Genomic DNA, 23,133 nt, shown 5'->3' on the forward strand with positions numbered 1-23,133 from the left:
AATTTTGCTCTGGACTCTGTTGAAGAGCCGGATCTCTCAGACCAATGCACATCCCAAGGATTCGAAGGAGGCACTTGGGAATAGAGGTATGGCATTGGGGGTGGCCAGTAGGTACTAGGCCGGGGCCCCACCCATCCTTTGGGAACGATGCTGATCCTGGCACTGATGGTTAGCTCAGGATGGCCTTGAATGCTTCTGAGAACAGTGCTTTGAAGGCACTGGGGAACCAGATCTTAAGAAGCCTTGAAAGTCATCCTGTGGGAGCAGAGGAGCCACCTCTGAGGGAGCAAACAAATAATTAGCCTCATCCAGAACCCAATATGGAGAAAGCATCAGTGCCGAGGACGAATGACTTATTGATGCCGTCAGAACCAGAATAGGCATTGTACTTCGGAACTGGAGCAAATTATGTCTGAGACAGAGGTTAGCACCAAACCTGGTGATGGGTTCTGTAGTAAGGACATTATTGGTGCTGAAGACAACATCTGTGCCAATGTACTACAGGGGTACCACAAAGGACGTTGGCTGTGACTCTGAAGTCTGAGCCCCTGATGGTGCAGAATGTGATGCTGATGAGTGAGACAGCTATATGACCAGATCAGATGGCACAATGGCACAGCAGAAGATGATGATGTAGAAACTATGCCCTGAATTACGGGGGAATGTGGAATGGAAAGGCAAAGCACATCTGATGCTGCGCGGGATGCCAATGGAATGGATATGGTCTGTGCTGATGATGATAGCGAACTCAATGGATGCTTCATGGCCAGTACCGTAGTAGACTGTAAAGAGTCCAATTGATCTCGGTGCAGAACTGGAGAGTCGTTAGACATGCCAGCTCCATTGTGCATAGTGGAGGACTCATGGTGCCAGTCAGCATTTCTCTTAGAAGATGAAGAGGAGTCTCTGAGTCCTGGAATGGTTCCAATTCATCTTGTGTGACCCAAAGAAGGAGAATGAACCCTCCTCCTGCTAAGGGAAGTGCTGAATCTTGAGCAAGAAGCCACATCTTGTCTAGGCTCTGAAGGAGAGCATGGGGCCAGATGATCTGCATATGTTCAAGTGCCAAAGCGGGACTCACAATCTGTTCTAAGAGATGCTGTTTCAAAAGCCCCAGTAGCTCCTCTCTTTAATGTTCTCTTCTCCCAGGTACAACAAACCCCATGTATGGGGGTCACTATAATCCACATGATGGACAATGTTTAAACCCCAGTAAGGGCATCACCCTGGGTAACTATCTATCCATCCTCACTACTATAACTAAACCTAAAAGGTACTAATACACTAAACTAACAATGAACTGTATATAATAAAATCCCAGCGAAAATGGACATAAACAATGGGAGGTAAATCACCACAAGAATGCTCTGACTCTAGCTGTTGGCAGTAGGAAGGAACTGGATGAAGGGTTTGGGATGGTGCTGCCCTTAAATAGCCAGGCAGGGGCTACAGCCCTGGGGTGCAAGTGCCGCCCCTACAAGTACTACTAGGCAAAGTTCTCCTTGGTGTTCTGGGCACGCGCATAGCTGAGTGGATACAAGTCTGCAATAACTTAAAGATGAAACAGTTACATTTGGGCTGCGTTTTCCTTACTCTGATCCTTAATGTTTTGTGAAGCTAAACTTGGATGAAAAGCAATTTAAGAATTATTTCCTTACTGAAGACTTTTGTACATGTATATAAAAAAAGGAAGGTAGGATAAAGCATGGAGTTTCCACCATAATCACTGTAACCGGAAAATCATTTTCTATGAACACTATTCAAAGAAGATTAAATACCTTAAAGAAAATGCTATTAACCCAGACATTTATGAATAAATTTTGTCCATATAGAGACATATCTAGTATTTCTAGGTCCCTCACAGCCATTTACTATACAAAAGATGGTGAAAAATTGTTTTCTTATCTATACAGATGAGCAATTATAACTGAAGTCAACAGCAAAGAAACTGATAAAATCAAAATCTGAAAAACTGCTGGAATTGCTTTTCTTCTAGACTCAATCATGCTTGAATTGTTCTCTGTATTATTAAAAATCTTAAGCTACTGCCAGGGGAAAGCTTTTTCCTGCAGAATTTTCCTCTCCAAGAAACGATCACCGAAAAGCAAGAAATTCAGTGCTGAGTGGTCCAGTCATCTGTTTAATCTTGCTGAGTCAGCAGCAATTCATTTTAAATCCCATAGCATAACATTTGCATGTGCAAAGAAAAAGTGATTCCACAGATCTATAATTTCATTCTGAGCAGCAGTTGGCAACTAGCTGCCTTTCAATTTCAAAAGAAATTACAATTTTGAAAGGCATCATCATAGCAGGGGATTTAAGTAATAACTTGATATTGACAATAAAACGAGAAATGCAATATCTTCAAATGTGAATGAAATGAACAGTTAACACAGAACCACAATTGAAAAACCTCTATCCAAGTCTCTTGAAATTGTATCCCAGAGGAAAAAAGATAAACCAACAAACATTTTGGTGTGTAGTTTTTATGTAAATCCAGCTTCGGTACTTTCTTGATGATACCCCTCCCCATCAAAGTATGTAAACTTTAAAACTCTTTTGAAAGCATGTTTGGGGTTTTCTTTTAATATCTCCAATTTCACAAGAGTAAAATAAATATTAGAAAGCAATGATTTGTTTGTTCCAGTTTCTCCAGAACTATGCACTTAATTATTTAAGATCTTAAATAAGATCTTAATTACACTGCAGACATTTTGAATGTTCCACACTAAGCATTATTATTGTAATATCAGAAATTAGCCACCACTAAAATTTCCCCTGATGTCTGTAAGCATTCCCTCCGTGATGGACTAAGGACTATGGGCTTGTCTACACTACAAAATTAGGTCAATTTAAGTTAAGTTAAGTCAACCTACAGCCACCACAGCAATTAAATCAGCTGCTGGTGTCCACCCCTCCTTTAGACGGTAGTATGTGTCTTCCCTGGAATGCCTGCACCGACTGAACTGAGATATTTGGGGGGGGGGGGGGTACTGACAGCTGTAGTGTGGGAAAATGACTGACGTGCGGGGCTCACAGCTGGAGCCCCCTGCCCCAGGACTGACTGCTGGAGCTGAAATGTGAAATAGTAGTAGCCAAGAACATTAATTTCACAGCTTGTAGGCTCCCTGCTGTTAAATTGAGCCTATCACTGGGCTCAGGGCTTGGAAGGTCAGCTCTGGGGCAGGATGGGAGGACTCTAGATGGCAGCCCCATACAGGGCTGACTGCCAACAGGCGATGTAAGTAATGCATTGTGTACACAGACACTGTGTTGCCCTAACTACATTGACCAAAGCACTACGCCTCTTGCAAAGGTGGAGTTATTAATTCAATGTAGTGGGCAACTTACATTGGTGGGAGCACCACTGTAATATAGGCACTGACAGAGTTAGGTTGGCATAAAGCTTATGATGAGCTAACGCTGTATGTAGATCATGTTTTAGTCCAGAGAGCTCTTGCTGAATTGGGCCCTTATCTATAGTCGCAACTGCATTGGTTTAGGTCTGTGGGTCTCAAACTTCTTTTTTCCCCTGAGGACCACTTGAAAATTGCTGAGGGTCTCGGCGGACCACTTAATGATCTTTCCAAATTTTGTTTGTACGGTTGGCTAACTATTGTAAAGCGCTTTGAATAAAAGTGCTATATTAAAAAATACATAAATTTTGTTCTATAAATAAAAGCACAACTCATATTTTAATATCAGAAGTCTTACATCTCTAATGTGATGTATGTGCCTTCTCTTCCGTGCCACAGCAGCCCCCGAGCTGGGGCTGGGAAGGAGGGGCAGGGGTGGGGGTCGGGAGGACTTCTCTCACCAGCAGCCGCCGCCATGGAGCTGGGGAAAGTCACCTCTTTCTCTGGCCACTGCAGCCCTGCACATCCCAAATTCCCCCCACCCTCTCTTCTCACCCTGCTTCCCCCTTCCACCTACCTCCTATTCCCCCCAAGGCCACCACCTCACCTTACCTGTGCGTCTTCTCAGGGGCCAGGCACCTAATTAGTGGAGCCATGCCTGTGTGGCTCCACTAATTAGGTGAGTGGGTCTTTACGCTCTTGTGTGTGGCCACCCAGGCGCGCACCTTAGAGGGAACTACCCGTGGACCACCTGAATGTAGCTCGCGGACCACTGGTGGTCCATGGACCACAGTTTCAGAACCTCTGATTTAGGTAAAGATTTTAAACAGATTTAGTTAAAATGGTGAACAGTCTTAGATTTATATCTTATTTATAATAATTCAGTTTATCAAACTGATTTAAGTGGTGGTGCAACTTTGAATATAGACACGGCTTGGGTCTCCTATGCTTAAGAAAAGCTATGATATTGTTTTAAATACTGAATATTTAAAAGAACCATGTAATCTGAAGTATTTTTCTAAAGTTAATTGATGTGCAAAGTGAAGATTATTTTAATCATATGGGAAATTTACTTCAATTATGTAAGTGGCGGATTTAGAGTTAGTGCAGCTTCATTTTCAGGCCCTCCCCCTCGGGACCCAGCCAAGAAAAAAAATAACTCTCTCTTATCTCCCTGTCGTTTTTCATTCGTTTTTTCTTCATTCTCCTCCTATACTATAAGTAATGGGAAGTAAATGACAATAAAGTGAGGTACCTAGATTGGGGCAGGGGGTTGGGGTGTGGGAGGGGGTGCTGGGGTCAGGCTCTGGGAGGGAGTTTGGGTGCTAGGTGCAGGCTCTGGGCTGGGGCAGGGGGTTTGGGTGTGGGAGGGGTGAGGCTTTGGGAAGAAGTTTGAGTGCAGGTTCTGGGCTGGGGCAGGGAGTTGGGGTGTGGGAGGGGGCAGCACTTATCTCGGGTGGCATGGCTCTCAAAGAGATCGGCACCCCCCCCCCCCCCGGCAGCGTCTCCTAGGTGGGGGGATAGGGGGTGTCTCCTTGCACCATTGTCTGCAGGCGCTGTCCCCGTAGCTCCCACTGGCAGCAGTTCCCGGCCAATGGGAGCTGCAGAGTTGGCGCTCAGGGCAGGGGCAGCTCACGGAGACACCCCTCCATCCCAGGGACATGCTGGCAACTTCCAGGAGTGGTGCAGAGGGAGAGAGGCAGAGCAGACAGGGAGCTGCCTTAGGCATGCTGCTGGCACGTCACTGTGCGCCCCTTGGGGAGATGTGGGCAGCTGGTCTCTGTGCGCTGCCCAAGGCGAGGGCACCATGAGGAGCCACCTCCCTCCCACTAAGGGCGCATAGAAACATGCCAGCAGCTGGCTGCTTCTAGGAGCGGTGTGGGGCCACCGGCCACGGCATGCTTGCAACCTGCCTGTCTGAGCCCTGCTGCGCCGCCGGCCGGGACTCGGGGACAGGTTGTCAGATGAGATTTATCCCGCATTTGGGGGGGGGGGGGCTGTCATTGGGGGCCCTGTGTCACCGCAGAGTTTGTTTCATGGTAAATCCGCTCCTGAATCATGTTAAACAAATGAAATACTTTCACTATTTCTTCTTCAGCGGTTAAATAAATAGTCACGGTGTGGCAGCTTTAATTATTTTAAAGATAGAAGCCCATTGTAAATGAGAATGTTTACTGAGTAAAAGGGACTTAAGCAGTAGCAAACAGTGTGTAGCAGTCTCAGTTTGAGTGGAATAAAGTAAATAATCACACTGGAAAATGTTCAGTTCTTGGCTTTCTGCCATATAGGAAGGGTGTTTAATTACTGACACCGGCATATCCATATCAACAGAAAACCAAATACCAGAAATTCCTACATTTAGATTTGTAAGGTCCTTACTTTTATCAGTTCTAAGAAAGATCTCTCTCTCTCTCTCTCTCAGTTCTTCTCAATTCACTCTGTTGTGCTCAAGTACTACAGTGTATACAGGAAAGTTGGCTGTTATATTGAAGATTGTGTGCTTTAATAGCTCCACCAACTGTAAGATGTTAGATGTTTGAGCAGAAGACTATTATTCAAGTAGTTAATACATATAACATGCTTTCCTTTAATAAAAATAGGAGAATGGTATATTTCTACATTTGTTTAAAAGAGGCTAAAACCGTTCTCCATTTGCTCCCTGTTAAAACAAACCAAGGTGTGGAGATTATAATATATGCATTTTACATAAGTACATGGTATCAATCCACTGTAGACAATAACATACTCCTAAACTTAACGTGTATTTTTAAAGCAATAATGCTTGATTTTTCTGAAAATGTTTTTATAATTGGATCTGGAAGTTTTCAAATGTTAACTTCCTCAATGTGCACAAATCCATATTACGACTACTCAAGCATAATTAAGATTACATTCATAGTTTTTAGTTTAAGATGTAAATCTTTTTAATAGGCATGAAAACAAATAATCACAATTAAGCCACTTTATTCAAAGATATTTAATTTTGTGAAAGTTACAAGAAAATGTATTCATTGTTTAGGATTCCAAAATTATTAAAAATTATTTTGTGACGTTTTCAGTACTTGTGTGTAAATACTTCTCTGGAAACTCACTTGTCTATCTTACAAATGACTTTGCTTTTACTTCCAAAAGTTTCGGTAGATATAGATTATTGCAGAGTGGTAGCTCTGCTATAGTTAATGTTGTGTAAGGGATGAGTCTCTCCTGTGTGAGGCTCCAGCCAACCCGCAAGCCAAGAACTAGTCCTTGGACTCCCAAACCACAGGAGAAACAGCAGCTCCGTCTGTTCAACATCACTTCAGGGCTTGGAACTCTCTCCTGCCTGATGATGGCAACAGACTTCCCAGGTCTTAGCCCACTCCAGCCTTGTTCCCTGTCCTATTCTTGCTGCTATTCTGCTCTCAGTCCTGCTCCAGCTGCTGCTCTGTAGCTAGTCCTGCTCCAGCCTCACCTTGGACTCCTAATTCCAGCTCTGACCATTAGGCCTGACTGTGCCAGCACCAACCACTAGGCGTAACCATCTCCATCCCAGTTTCTGAGACGTTATCTTTTAATTGTAAGAAATGCCTGACTATTTTAAGTGTTCTAAAATCCACATCTTTTTCAGTTTGTCTCAAAGTTTGCTGTGCCTTGTAGGGGTGCAGGATAGGGATAGTGGTCCAAATTTGGAGTCATTTGAGCAAGGGGTTCCTAGGATACAGTCCCTCTGATGTGGCCACGGAACTTGAGGAAGACCCATGTACTGTGCATTTGAGCCCCTGGCAGCTTTCAGAGAATCTGTGCTGTGCATTAGGTGTTGCATGCGTACATTCTGAAGGGTCTCCTTTTGAAGCATTAAAGGTACTCATCCCACAATCAAACCCTAATGGCCCGTTTTGAGTGAAGCCTCCATATGCCAATAATACAGATAACAGCACTTTATCCTAACTAATGTCACACCAGAGTTTGGGGAACAGAGAACATGAGCACTGTAGGAAAAATCTAACATCTTCTCTTTGCTACACCTGAACTAAACCAGAGTGTTGCCTTAACAAAGAGACGTTACACCTGGCCTATACAAACACTGAGCCTACTCCACATAACCCACCCAGACTTGCTAAATGTTACCACCTCTTCACTCTTTCCTGGAGGATTATTTATGGCACCTCCCCTTGCTAAGCCCTGGAAGCCACAGTCAAGTATGCCAACAAACTCCTGACAATTACCATGGCAACCAGATCCCCGTGTGCACAGCTGCTAACACAACTACAGAATTCAGTACTGAAATGAGGTCTACGTAATTCCCTGAAGGGACACATGCACCTCTTCTCATATCACAAAACTAAATTCCTCCATCACTTAACACAGCTACCCCTAATAGCTGGAGGGCATGTAGATAAATGATGGATTTCAAATCTGTGGAATTTAATACACTCACACCTTTTAGAATCCTTCTTCTCTACTTATTATGACACCACCCCACTGAACCATTCCCAGAACCTATTGCTAGTGCCGGGGGTAGAACTAAGATTGCACAGTGAGTTTGGTGTGTACCTTCACTCATATCAGAGGTTTTCAGAGATTTGAGTGTAGCTGGACTCAACATTCTGGAAAGGCATGACGCACTGTAATTCTGCTTCAGTGAAGTTGTTGGGCAATGTTGATAAATGCAAAGTAATGCACATTGGAAAAAATAATCCCAACTATACATATAAAATAATGAGGTCTAAATTAGCTGTTACCATTCAAGAAAGATCTTGGAGTCATTGTGGACATTTGTCTTAAAACATCCACTCAATGTGCAGCGGCAGTCAAAAGAGTGAACAGAATGTTGGGAATCATTAAGAAAGGGATAGATAATAAGACAGAAAATAGCATATTGCCTCTATATAAACCCATTGTATGCCCACAACTTGAATACTGCATGCAGTTGTGCTCGCCCCATCTCAAAAAAGATAATGGAATTGGTACAAGGTTCAAAAAAGGGCAACAAAAATGATTAGGGGTATGGAACAGTTGCCGTATGAGGAGAGATTAATAAGACTGGGATGTTTCAGCTTGGAAAAGAGACAACTAGGGGGGATATAACAGAGGTCTATAAAATTATTATTCACATGGAAAAAGTAAATAAGGAAGTGCTATTTACTCCTCATAACACAAGAGCTAGGGGTCATCAAATGAAATTAATAGACAGCAGGTTTAAAACAAACAAAAGGAAGTATTTCTTCATACAATGCACAGTCAACCTGCACAACTCTTTGCCAGAGGATGTTGTGACGGCCAAGACTATAACAGGGTTCAAAAAAGAACTAGATAAATTCATGGAGGATAGGTCCATCAATGGCTATTAGCCAGGATGGGCAGGGATGGTGTCACTAGCTTCTGTTTGCCAGAAGCTGGGAATGGGCGACAGAAGATGGATCACTTGATGATTACCTGTTCTGTTCATTCCTTCTGGGGCACCTGGCATTGGCCACTGTTGGAAGACAGGATACTGGGCCAGTATGGTCATTCTGATGTTCTTAGTTAATGTTAACATGCAAATTTAAAAGAAAGTTGTTTCAATTTAAAATTGTAAACTCATATTGTAACTAATCAAGGTAGGGACTGTGACCTGCTGTATGTACAGTCAGTGCTCAGCACATTATAAAAGCTACCAAAATATATTTTTTTTCATTAAGTCTTCTATGTGTCACAGAAGCCAATGGATTGGAAAAATATTCTACAAATGCCATGTCAAAATTCTCATTGAATATTTCAGATGTCAGTTATTGGAAAAAGAAATGAGGTCCATCTAGCCCAGTATCCTGTCTTCCTACAATGGCCAATGCCAGGTGCCCCAGAGGGAATGATCATCAAGTGATCCATTCCCTGTCGCTCATTCCAGCTCCTGGCAATGAGAGGCTAGGGACACCATCTCTGTCCATCCTGGCTAATAGCCATTGATGGACCCATCCTCCACGAATTTATCTAGTTCTTTATTGAACAGGAGCATGGTCAGATATAACAATAGTATCAATGCCACAATCAGGGACAGAATTTATGAAGTCTTGGGATCTAAGTTCCCTTTAAGCTGTGCGGCTGCGCAACAGCCTATTAAGTGACGTGCAGGCGCTCAGGGCTCTGGCGAGGAGAGATGCCTCTCCCCCAGTCCCAGCCCTGCTGCCTCTCCCTGCCAGCCCCAGCGCCAGCCCTGCCATCAGAGACTTGGGGGGAGTCTTCTCACCATGCCTTAGACCTGGGACAGCCTGCACCCCAAACCTCTCATCCTCTGCCCCACCCCAGAGCCCACACCCCCAGCCAGAGTCCTCACCCCCCCACACCCCAACCCCCTGCTCCAGCCCTGAGCCCCCGCCACACACACTCCAAACCCCTCGGCCCCACCCCCACCACATGAATTTACATCACCTCCATAATGGTGCACATGACAAAACTCATTCCGCACATGCATGGTAAAAATTAGAGGGAACACTGCTTGTGGCACTAAGAAATAGTCCAATCTTGAATATGTTGAAGAATCTCTGAATTGTATTAAATTATATTGTTTTCACTGCAAACATATTTCAGTGCTGCATGTTAAGCAGAGTGGTAATCTGAGATGAAACTGGTAAAATGGAGAGTATGGTTTCTTTAGGAGCAGCGAATCTGAATGTTGCTAGTTTCCAGTGGAACACAGGCTGGACACTTCAGTGAGATGCTCGGAGGGCTCAGGCAGGGCCGGCTTTAGGCTGATTCCCCCGAATCGGGCCCCGCACCCTAAAGAAGAACGCCTAACTTAGGCGCCTTTTTAATTTTTACTCACCCGGCGGTGATCCGGGTCTTCGGCGGCATTTCGGCGGTGGGTCCTTCAGTGCCGCCAAAGATCCGAAGAAGGACCTGCCGTTGAAACTATTTGAATTGGGCCTCGCACTTCCTAAAGCCAGCCCTGGACTCTGGGGTTGGAGTGTGCCTATTGCTACCTTGTAGAAAAAAAGCAGGGCATGTGTAGACCTAGGGGGAGTCCTTGTATTCTCTGTGGCTGGAGCAGTTGGGAGCTGACCCCTGGTAGGCAAAGACAAAGCTTCTTCATGCTAAAGAGAGGTGGTAGCAAGGAGCTTAACAATCTTTGGACTCCCTGGAAAGCATCACATTCTTCGGAAGCTCAAAAAGGGGGCCCATCTGAATTTATATTTAAAAAAACCCAACATGTTAGCAAAGTCACTGTCTCAGGACTCAAACCCAGTGCCATCGGAATGAAAGGAGTTACAGCATTACCATTAAACTCACTTTTACAGAGAGAGTATTTACAGGCCCTGACTGATCACTTGAAGAAAGAGCTAAAAGCGGATGGGGTGAGAGAAATAAGGCCTCTCAGTCCTTGGCTCTCAGGACACCTTCTAAGCTTAGGAGCCTGCCTTTCCTTCCTCTAGCAACAGTACACTGTACAGTTTAGGAGCTGCACAGGAAAGCTTGCTCTGCCCTTGTCTCCAGTACTCCATACTCCACAGTGTCTAACTCCTTATCTTCCAGAACAAAGCTCTAAATTAAAGTGATTAAAAAGAAACTCACCCTTCAAGAGTAAGGCAATTTCAGGTAGCCTCATTAACTACATCACTAACGTAATCTTTCAGGATTTAATGGAAATATGAAGGTGATATTAAAAAGTACCCAAACAAACTTAACTGACATGTAATGAACACGAAACAAAGCTTATCTTCACCAACTACAGTATAAACAATGATTAGAAATCTTTTAAAAAAACAAAACAAATACCCCCCACCTCTGATTATAGAGGCTTCCCTAATTATTCTATAGTTAAGGTTGAGTTCGGTTTTTTAGATAAAGCAAGGTTTAAATCCCCTGAAGTATGAAAATAAATGTTTATCATAATCTACAACCCTCTCTCAACGATTTAATTTTCAGTGAAGTTAGAAGTAAATTGTTCAGTAGCTAAGTCATCTCGGAGTTAAAGGATTTACTTGATTTTTAGAAAAGGCTTTGTTTAAATGCTCAAAACTTAGGAATATGAAACACTAAACAAAATCTCTTGCACAGACTAGTTTAAACAGTTAAATAATGCTAATAACTTTTATCTATTAATGTTTCTGCCAAGGAATAAATGAATACTAATTATTTGTGAGAAGACTACAAGTAACATTTTACAAGAAATATTGGTGCATATAACATTTGATATAATTCTGTCATTGAAAGTTTTAAAGATCAGCAATTTCTAGACAGACACACTAACATATGTAGGTCTGACTTGACATGGTTTGTAGAATTTGCATCCACAAGATGGTGGAAAGTTACAATATTGTTTCCTGATGTGGAGGGCATGGAAATATTCCCACGGTTTAAAAGCACTCCAGTCGGTGATTCCCCTTGTCCCAAAACCACTGCAGAAGTACACCACACTCCAGCTGTACAGTGAAAATGGATGGAAGAGGGATCTACTCACTGCTGTCTGGGGCCAAATAAAATCAAATCAACTTTTCTAGAAAATTTGTCTCATTCAAACACTGGGGTGGCATCTGTTGGGATTGAAGAATTTACAAGGGGTGTGTTTAAATGGTAGCTGTGGGCCAAAATGAACATCAGGAGAATGGACTGTATCATTTAGAAGTTTACAATACATCCCAGGAAAACACTAGTGAACAACACTTCAAAATGTAATAGCATGTAAATAGGTCTGGGGCTTTTAAGCAATTTTTTGAAATGTTAGGGCATATAAATCAGTCTTGGGTTTTCTTAAAGCAAAATAATTGTACTTCATTAGACCCAAAATGGTTGGTGGGCATACTGGTAAACAAAAACCGGGCCTTTTGTGTGGCAACCAACAAATGATATGCACCAGCCCATCCCCCAGCCTGAATTAAGTACCTCTTTCATAGACTCCTTTAAAAATTATGTTCCTCCTCCATGTCCAGTGACCACTCCATGGCCAGACAATGGTATTTTTATACACCCCAATCATGAAACAGTGGTAGAAGATGTAAAATAAATACCCCCCCCCACTCTTTACATTTTACAACATACAGATTGCTTGAAACCTGACCAATCTCATATAAAAATAGATCAACAATATCAAGTCACACATTCAATTATGTCAAAATCTAGTGGGAGGCATATTCCAAGAAGGACACAAAAACTGTAGAGCCAAAAGGGACACAGCAGTAACCATACTGGGTGGCAATGAAGTTGGGGTCTCCCTATAGAATTCTGCAGAAATTAAGGAATGACATCTTAAAATTAACTCACTAACAAATGGATTTGGTCAAGCCATTATAAAAAGGTGGAGGAATTAGTAATTTAACTTTGCAGTAGGAGGCAGTGACCATTAGCAACATTCACTTCATTGCACAAATTTTAAAATGAATATCTGTAAATACTGTAATTCATTAAATAAAAATGTTTCTCAAGCAATTGTGTGCAGCACATATGATACTAAACTTCTTATGCATTTAAATAAACAAACAACAAAATAAAGCAAAGCAGGGGAATGGTCAAGATTGTTAAAACAGCACACTTATCTGGAGCATACTAGTGGAAGGGAATTTATAATATTGAGGAAGAAAATTTGCAAGACTAGAATGTCCTGGACCTTGGGCACCATACAAAATTAACTATTCGACTGTGCCAATTTTGATTGTTATTCCTAGATGGACAGAGAATCCTAAAGAATTGGTATATGTTAACAGTATGGATAGAAAAGAGAATGGGACCTATAAACAGCACTATCCCAGCATGAAGATGGCAACTCAAGCAGGAGATGAAATAAAAGCAGCCTGCTGTAAGTGAATCAAGCACAGATGGTTCTGTGAGTGCTCAGCATGAAAGAGCCTGATCACAAGCAACAGAGGTTGGGCCAGACTAGTCATTAAAGAGATAGTAAAGGAGGTGGTACACCGTGGAAACACAGTATGTACTCTGGGATACCACAACTTTTCGGTGGGGACAACCATGCCGGGTCCTGGATGGATTTTGTTTGAATATCAACTCTGATTCAGATTGGTACCTGTGCCTTATGGCCATGTGTGCTGATTAAGGAGAATATGCCAGAGGACATGACAGACAACGCTGAATGGGAATCACTGGGGACCAGTCTCTTTGCATCCATATTTCCCTTATCCATAAATACCACTGATTTAGTATTAAGGAAAATAGAGCCATTGGTTCCTGTTGCACAACTAACAGCCAAGCACAAAAAATTGTGGACAATACTGTACATGCAGTGAAAACACCCCATTGAGCTCTACCGTAAGAGATAAGCTTGCATTCCCTGGTTTGTACTTTGAGCCTAACATTAATGGTAGTTCAAATAATTACAATTACTATGGTCTTCAAAAAAGTGTTGTTGGGTAATCAACTTTTTTTTTTAAAAGCACAAAGACAAAAATATAATTGAAGTAAAACAAATGGTAACATAGAAAAACAAATGCAGTGGAATGTAGGCCTGGCTTGACATGAGTAATTAAACATGGGGAAGGCCTCATTTCTTGGAAGACAGGATTAGGCAGATAAATAGATCAGCAAACTGAAAACAATGTTTATGTTAACTAAGACAGGTAAATGGGTTAGCGGGCTAAGAGACTACGTTCTGGTCTTCACTGGGTTGTGGGGGGAATCGATCTAAGTTACGCAACTTCAGCTATGTGAATAACGTAGCTGAAGTCGACATACTTAGATCTACTCACCGTGGTGTCTTCACTGCAGTGAGTTGACAGCTGACGCTCCCCTGTCGACTCTGCCTGCACCTCTCGCTCTGGTGGAGTACTGGAGTCGATGGGAGAGCGCTCAGCAGTCGATTTATCGCATCTAGACTAGACGCGATAAATCGACCTCTGCTAGGTCAATTGCTGCCCGTCGATCCCGCGGGTAATGTAGACAATCCCAGAATGTCTGAACTAGCTAAGATAAGGGGAGGGAATACCCAGGGAAGCATGTACAAAGAACAACATAACAATGGAAAAGATAAATGAGGAATGTAAAGATGAGGTAAAGAATAGATAGAACATGGACAGTGCATGTATAGTACCCCTGCTGGAGGCCTTGTGGTCCTACCACACCTTGCCCCAGGAACGGAGCAGTGAAGGTGGGTCCTCCAGGCCTGCCAAGAATGGTTGCAGGGAAACAGCCAAAGCAAGCACAGCAGGCTCAGTTAAAAGAAGCTACAGGGCTTGAGATAGTCAGTTCCTGGCTGGGACCAGAGGAGCAAGGACGGGTGCTTGTTGCTGGTCACAGGAGCTCAAGAACAAGCTCAACCAGAAGGAAGATTCTGGAGATACTTGCATATAGCAAGGAGAGAGAGGATTTGAGAACTTCAGCCCTGAGGTCAGGGGAAGAGAAGGGGCAAGAGGGGAAAAGGCCCAGGGAATAGCAGCAGCAACCACGTAAAAGGAAGCAGTTCCTGGGCTGGGACCCAAAGTAGTGGACAGGGCTGAATCCCCCACTGGCAAAGTGGCCAAAGCCCTGAGAAGGGGACAAGTTTAGTTGAGAAGCCCAAGCACATGGCTGGAATTTAAAGGCTCAGGGATGGGGCTGAAGGCACTGCAGAGGGCCCTGGAGGCACTGTTCTATACCAGGGCATGCATGGACTTAAAGCTAACCCAGAAGTGGCTGAGCCTGGAGACAGGGCTAAAGACATTAACATGGGCATAGGGACAGGCCTTGTCTCCATGCCTTGTTGAACCTTTTACCCCAGAAGCGGTTCATCCATCCATTCACTTATTAACTGAGTGACTTAGCTGGAAGGATGAGCCAGTGAAGACCTGCCTGATGAGGGCAACAGCTGACAGGGGGCACTGGGAGCAGAGAAAGGAAAGAGTGCACGATTGCACCCAGATGACAGGAGACGTTCACGAGGCAACTATAAACCATTACAAAATGCAATAAGCTGTGTAGATGTATATAAACGGAGAGAGTTTCTTGTAACTTCGGATCTGTGACGTACCCTGCACCAACTACATCTGAGTCTGATCAACTCAGCATAGAGCTTCTGTATGCCACATAAAGATACCGGAGTGACATGCCTGGAGTCAAACTGAGTTCTTGGAAAGCTGAGTGGAAAGAGGTTTTGGAGGGAATTCGTACAATACACAGAGCCCAGATTACTGAGGAAAGGAAGTAGGATATTTGTAAAACAGGATATGCTGTTTTGCAGAGCTTCAAGTTCTTCATAAGCAAGATCGCTGCGGAGCTTAGGAACTCCATAAGGCAGACGCTTTCCCAAACAGTGCTCCTCCTAATATTCACAGCAGTAGTGCTCCTCTCCTGCTCATCTCAGAAGTATGTAGGAGGTAAGCCCATCTGTGGATCTTGGGAAGTTCACAGAAAGTAGGGAATGAGCCCAGCAAGGAGCTTTTGGTGCAGAGGAACGGAATTGACAGGGGTATGTGGGATATAAAGTTTTCTATGAAGACATATTTTCTATCAGGAAGACTGATAAGGTGGCAAGTTGCAGAAAGACTGGCCAATGGAGCTTCAAAATTCTGCAGAAGCAAGGTCTTTGTTGCACCAGAGTTTATGATCTCTGCAAAGCAAACACTTACAAGCTACTTTCTAAGATCATTGGCACTGCATCTTCCCAAGTGTGCTACTCCTAATATTTTTTCATATGATATTGTTAATCCCATATTCTAACTGTAACATGAAATTAATGTTTAGGTAAATTAACTGGTAATCCCCAAATCTTTTTTTCCTAATTTTGTTGTTGCACTGTATTTTCATAAGAGTATACTAATTACTTCACAAACTTTAGTTTTACATCAATGAAATCTGTTTGGGAATACGGTATGGCTCCAGTTCTATTCCCAATTAAGCTGGTGCAATTTTCATTTAAATTAGTGGGCACTGCACCTGCATAATGGAGGACAGAATTCGACCCCAAATATCTTAATTTAACAAGAGAGAAAAATAGACCAAAGAGCAAAGATAACGAATTTTTACTTATAGCAGAACAAAAACATCTGAAGCCACAAAATGGATTTAGTTCCCATTTGTTTCTCTTATATCTAACGATTACAAAGCAGAAGCAATTCATGAAATTTTGAGGAGGTAACAAATCAGTTATTCCAGATAAATAATCTGTACAACAATTTACGGAAGACTCAATTTTTACCAGGGTCCAAAATATGTGGGTTTAGAAGTAAGCACTGACAAAACCTTAATGATAAGTGTGGTGATAAATATCCTATGAAATGGTAGTCAAGTTTAGCTGTGCAAGGAAAACCCACATATACAAGTTTCACTAAAGAGAAAAATGAACATATATACACTAGTATTTTACTCTGGTGTATCCAAACACAGAAGAGGATCATACAGAACTTTATAGAATTAGTGTAGTACACATTTTTTACAATGAGAAAACTACTGTTCAATCTGCACTCTTCCATATAAATAGAAACCCCCCCCCCCCAGTGAAATACATGATAAACCCAATGAATGGGAATACAAGGAGACCATAATCTCTGTCAAGACCTAGCCTTATAAACCTAGGACATACAAAGCAATCTTTCTATGCCATATCAAAAGCTATATGATGGCCGATGATTGAGTTTGCCTTCTTTTTCAAAATTCTTCCCTATTCTTTAGAACTGATTTATATTAAATGAAATTTAGCGTTCACTTTGGCTTCATTCTTCCAAATTCAATAGACATTCTTTCAAACGGAAGTCTTTCTATATCTCTAATCATTCTCATTTCCTGTGTATTTTTTTTTAGCGCTCTTCAGATGAGGCATCCAGAACTGAGCACAGTGTCCAAAGAAGGGTTACCATTGATTTATGTCATAACATTATCAGTTATTTTAGATCCCATTCTTATACATTTTAATGTATGTGTATCACCATAAAGCATGTTTTCACTGAACTGTCCACGAGGAAACCAGAACTTTTACCTGAATAGTTTCAGTTAATTTAGAATTAGTCAGAGAGTTAGTTCTCAATGTCTTACAGAAGTGGTCCCAGAATGAACAAACATGTATTCAGGACATAACAATGAACAAAACAAAACAAAACTGAAACAAACACCCAAAACTTCAAGAATATATAAATAAGTCTGCCACTTCATCATACACATATCTCCTCCCATTTGTAACAAACTGAACTTAACATGCACCTTAGATCACATCAGTATTCCTACTAATCCATCTGTGCCAGAATTAATAATTTTCAAACCTCAGAGCATCTTCAAAAGCTGCTATTAAAAACAAATAAGAAGAACCAGTCACAGAAATGGGTTTCTTTTCCCCCCCTCTTCAGATGCAAAATGCCTCCCAAAAGTTAGTGATGTGAGGTCCTGAATGGTAAGCTCTAACAGTGACAAGTTGACCGTCCAATATCTTGTGACCCAAGAGGTTGGCAACAGGAGGCTTAAAATAATTAAAAAGCCAAAAATCCCCCCCATCAATTCATACAAAACATTTTTCAGGAAATAATACAATTTAATTTAGTCTAAATGGGTTGGGTAATTTAGCATGCCAAAGCCAAAGTTCTCCAGAGCTAAGGGCTCCTCGGGTTAAGGAGCTCAGGTTTTAGATCCCCTCAGGCTTTGGCTTTGACCCTCCACAGGTGGCAGGGCTTGGGCTCAGGCTCAGGTTTGGTCCCCCTTTTTGGGGTCATTTAGTAATTTTTGTTGTCAGAAGGGGGGGTCGATGTGCAAGGAAATTTGAGAACTGCTGGACTAGGATCACCTCTAAGGCTGAGAACGTCGTTTATTTTCCAGGCCCACACAGTCTTCTGCCTTTTTTCTAGCAAAATTTTGTTAAACTTGCACTAGGGTTAAGACAAACAAACAGGTGAGCTTCAAACAACAGTGTTAATTTTAATTTTGCTGGTTGAGGATTTGTAAAGTGGGATCTGTCCTCTAAGAACTAGACTGAGATCACCTTGGCATTACACACAGATAACCATTAAATGACACAATTAACTTTGGGTTCCTACCATTCTGGGTTGGATTTGAACCATCAGCCTAGAGGTAGAAAACACCATAACATGAACAACATAAATCATCCTATCCTCTTATTTGTCTGTTAACATCAGTGCAAATTTAATGGACATTTTTCTGATTTCATTTAAATAAATTTGCAAGTCATAAGATTTATTCTGCTCAGACTAGGAATAAGTACTGGAAGTATGGGGTGAGAGGACTTCTCCCTATGGTGCAGCAAATGGAAAAGCTTCAGAATTAACAACAAAGACTGCTTTAAAGCAGCCAATTTCTTGAAAGCTGCTACAGAACTTGGTGTGTTTATATTCAGTTTACATCATTACTGTCATACGTTCTTTTTGTCCTTTTGCTTCTCCCCCTTTTCAAAACCGAGTAGGATGGTACATGCATCTCATATGAAATTAAATATATTAGATGAAGTCCTAAAGCAATCTTTGATGGGAATATATACCCCATGTCCAACTCCAAGTAAAAACAAGAAAATAAATTAAAAGGTGTTGTCAAGAGAAGTTTCAAAACAACTGCGGCGGGAGGCGGGCACAGGTACATCAGGAAACCTTGTAGAGACATGTCAACCAAACCAAAAGAAATTCGGAGTTAAAACTGCTCTGGCATCATAATCTCAAGATTGTTTGCATAGGTATTGCAATTTGCAACACATGGATTTCTGGAACAATGAGTGATTTTCTTGATTTTACATCTTATCCCTAGCACTCTAAGAGCAAAAGATTAATATTAACATGGGACAAACTATGACAACTGTTATGATAATTATTTGAGTTCAAAGTTCTTAAATTGAATTGCATACTGAAGTTTTTTTAATATAAAAATATTTTTATAAAGCTATCATAAATCTACTTCTTTTGGAGAAGAAAATTTCTAGGTTGTGTTTTGTATGTATAAATCCAGGATAGAGGGCAGTCTGCCTTGCAGGTATCGGTTCCTGTAATCAATTACTGCTTTTATTAATGTTAGTATTGTTTCAGTTCTGTATTTCACTTACAAGATTTCCTAAAAAAAAAAATCCCCGTTTTCTTCAAAATGCCAATTCAATCTTATGCTGAACTTGATTTCAAACAAGCAAAATATTATATTCTGGAAACCTTGACTTCTATAGAAGAGTAGATAAAACCTTAACAAGAACAATGCACGATGATAAATATGAGATGTTTAAAGGAGAAATAGCATTCACATTTCTAATATTTATCTAAACTATGAACTTCAAAGTAAATCACTAGCTCAAACCAGCCTCTCAAAAAATGAAGTTAACACAAGACAGTCACAAGAAGTCTGAACAAATCTGTTGTCTGCAGATTACTGAAACATTCCTGCACAACTACCTTAAGAACACATATGGTTCTTATAGTCACAAATTTTTCCATTAGCTTTTTTGCATTCAATCCAATTTCAAATCTGACTTACAAAAAGATTTCTGGGCACGAACACAATGGGTACAGATTTCTATACTATTTCTCTTGACTGCAGATAAATGAACATGTATGCTGCATGTTCAGATTCTGACACGTACACTGTTGAGATTTATATTTCCTGGGGGAATTCTGTGCTAAAAATTTTGCACACAATATTTTAAAATTCTGAGTATTTTATTTGTCAAAATAACACAAAATAATCAAACCAGTTTCAATTATTTTGGTAATTTATTTCAAAATACCTGTCAGCAAGTATGTCTGCAACAATACAGACAACAAAAAAGATCCAGAAAATGTTTTTTTGACAAATAGATTCCTTACTAGGCATACTAATACAGAATGTTGAGTAATAATTCATTTAAACTACAATATAGATATGTATTTCCCACACCCTGCAGAAGCAGTGCTAAGGCTTGGGGAAGTTAGGGGTAACAAAGGAGCTGACGGAGAGGGAAGTAATTGCTGGGAAGGAGCCTGGAAGTGAACCTGGAAAGTTATGGGGGGTGGGGGTGGTGGTGATAGGAAACAGGGTTTTTGTTTGATGGGGAGGGGCAGGGGAGGCATTGTTAGGGATTTGTGGAGCCTCCCCCACTCAGACCCTGGCTGCCCTCTGGCCTCTCCTATTCATTCAGGCACATCTGCCCTGTCCAAGTCTTTCCCTACACCCCCTCCTCCCCATGTGTTCTTGCACCCCCACCCCCTTTCTATTCAGCATCTGGCTCAATGCTGTCACTTCACTAGCTCCTGTGCCTCTTCCCCAGTCTGTACCCGCCACTAGCCCTTTTGAACCCCAGTCTATGTGACCCCACCAGCAATCCCGTTTGGCCAGCTCTGTCTGTCCCCCCTCACCCGGCTCTGCAGGCATATCGCTATGAGAAAAGTGCTCTCTCTCTCTCTGTGTGGCTGGCTGCTCTGGCTCGTGAGACAGCTGCCCGCTCTTCTAGCACCACAACAGCCGCTGGAGGGCAAATGGAATAATTGTAGCCCCTCTCTAGCAGAATGTATTATTCTGCAGAGAAAAAAAAATCTGTGGGGGAAATGAATTGTGTGTGCAGTGGAGCAGAAGTCCCCCAGGAGTAGGAAAGGAAACACCTTTTAGAAATTCTTGAGTTGGAATGGGTCAAGGAAACAACACATAAATGAAGAGTAGAACATGCTTAATTCCGAAAAGCATACTATACTTCTGAACTGATACTGAAGAAAATAAAAATACCTGCTCTTTTACAGAAGCTAGAATGGTAGTGGCAGTCGTCTCTGGCTCCATGCCCGGACCTTTGGAGGTTTCCTGGGTGGTCTGCTGCAGACCTTCCTCCACCAATGGGGTCTGCTCAGGAGCTGGCATATTGCCTACAACCAAACAACATTTAACTAGTTAATATTTTCAGCTGGTGATGTTTAAGTAAATGCAAGTCTTCTGGCATAGACTTTACTTCTGTAGGCTTTTTCAGACTTTTTGGCAAAGGTTTAACATGAAAAACCTAGTCAGAATGTGAAAAATTCTCTATCTGCATGTATTGCTATCAACACTGTGCTTCTCTACCAAATTTTAAACTGGAATGATGTTAGGTCACAAAGAAAACATTTCAGACAAAGAGCTTTAAAAAGTGCTTTAAAATTTTTAGAAAAAATACTGCTTTATGGTACCAAGTAGCGATAGCCAATGCAAGCAATTTTTATTAGCAAATAAATGCAGAACAGCTGACGTTAACATCAAAAAAATATAGGACCATTAGAAATGTAATCAAACTTGCACTTTTCAACACTGAATAATAATAATAAGCAGCATGTTCCAAGAATATTTTACATCCACAAAGCGCTACACACAGGACTCTTTAATTATTATGAATAATTAATGCACACATTTTGCAGAAAGGGAAACTCAGACAGATAAGGTGAATTGCCCAAGCCCTGTACACAGTGAGACAGAGGGTGGGATAGCTGGGATTGGAACTAAAAAATTCTAAGCCGCATGATCAGTGAAACAGTATGGTCTAAAAGGCTGAAGACAAAAAAGATGCTATTAAGGAATGAGAATCATCTTTTTGTTTAGTAAAAAAAAGTTAATCAATACGAACAGTACCAAAGTTAGCATCCAGTAACACATCATAAAATGGTATATTTACAGGAGACATATCATTCAACAAATCAACTTTTATAAGTAAATGTTCTAAATAATCAATACATATTGCTGTGCCATCTGCATATGGTGCTCCCATCTTCCTTCACAAGCAAGAACAAAACAAAAATGAGAATTAACTTACTGAATGCTTTTCCAGAGCAAACCAAGCTTTATGCATAGTTGTATTAATACTCTGCACTCTTATAGCTCCTTCCAGTCTAGGCTCTCAGAATGCTTTACAAACATTTAATGAATTAAATCTCAACAACTACTCTATATAAAAGTAGATAAGTATCTGCATCTTCATTTTTACAGAAGACAAAACTTGGGCTTCATAGCAAACTTGCAGCAGTGCCAGGCACTGATCACACTACTCCTGAATTCCTGGCCAGTTTTTAATCACATCATCTCTCTCCTGCCTGTCAATTATATGCTGATTCACTTTAACTCCTGCTTAAAGAAAAAGGATTGTCTATGCAAGACTGTTTAAGTAAGGTATAAAAAATGGCAAATGTGTACAAGAAGCGTACTTTTCCTGTAAAACCCTCAAAAGTTTTTTTTCTTTAAGAGCGTTTTAGTTAATATGTAAGTTAATCCTTGTGAAAGATTAGTTTTAACTGGACAGATATAGATCCCGAATGTGTTTTTTTCCTTCACTTTGTAATCCTTGTAGAATTTGCACTTTTGAAGGAACCATTTTTCACTTTTAAATAACTATTCCTAAATGCATCCTCTTAAATTCTATGCATTCCCTATACTTAACTGCCAACTGTAGAGCAGAAGAGTATCTTGTCCAAGATGAACTTTCACAAATGTGAGAGCTAGATTCTGTGATATTTCAAAAAAACCTTAAAGAAATTAAAATAATTAAGAGAAATTAGAGGAGAAAGGTGTGGAAAATAGAAATGTAAAAGCAAAGACTTTTAAACTTTTTATATGATACTGATCTGCTTCTGGTGAAAGAAAACACTTTTGTTTATCTTTACAAGTTTAGAAAGAGGTTAAAAAAAGTCAGAAACATTAGTACATGATGGTCTTTAATATTGTATGTAGCAACTTTCGCAGAAGTTAAAGTTCTAAAAGTCTTTAACTAAAACCATGTAGAAACTGACTAAAATAATCTGGGTTGTTTAAAAGTAAAAACAGAAATTAACGGCATTTACAGCAATGATAAAGTAACCCACCTAAACTGAAGTAACATCAGAAGTTGAAATGAAGATGAGATGAGTGGGGAAAAAACATGTTACATATATACACTATATTTTATTTCAGTATTATATTCTTTGGCAGTAAGAAACAAAGAAGGGATTGTTGCTTGAAGTGA

General features: G+C 41.1%; 1 protein-coding gene across 9 annotated transcripts in view; it reads right to left on the reverse strand.

Moving 5' to 3' along the window:
• Positions 1-23,133, reverse strand: part of PKP4 (plakophilin 4) — a 213,957-nt gene that overhangs the window by 134,861 nt on the left and 55,963 nt on the right. For 5 of the 9 annotated variants that reach the window (XM_039494065.1, XM_039494067.1, XM_039494063.1 and 2 more), the window contains one exon: positions 20,904-21,037. In XM_039494065.1, the coding sequence (XP_039349999.1) occupies positions 20,904-21,032 (129 nt within the window). In that variant the 5' untranslated portion in view covers positions 21,033-21,037. Of the gene's footprint in view, positions 1-20,903; positions 21,038-22,572; positions 22,631-23,133 lie in introns of those variants that run through there. The other 4 variants (XM_039494066.1, XM_039494071.1, XM_039494072.1 and 1 more) reach the window with 4 other exon arrangements.

Source organism: Mauremys reevesii, linkage group 11 (genome assembly GCF_016161935.1).
Source record: "Mauremys reevesii isolate NIE-2019 linkage group 11, ASM1616193v1, whole genome shotgun sequence".
Classification (NCBI taxonomy): Eukaryota; Metazoa; Chordata; order Testudines; family Geoemydidae; genus Mauremys; species Mauremys reevesii.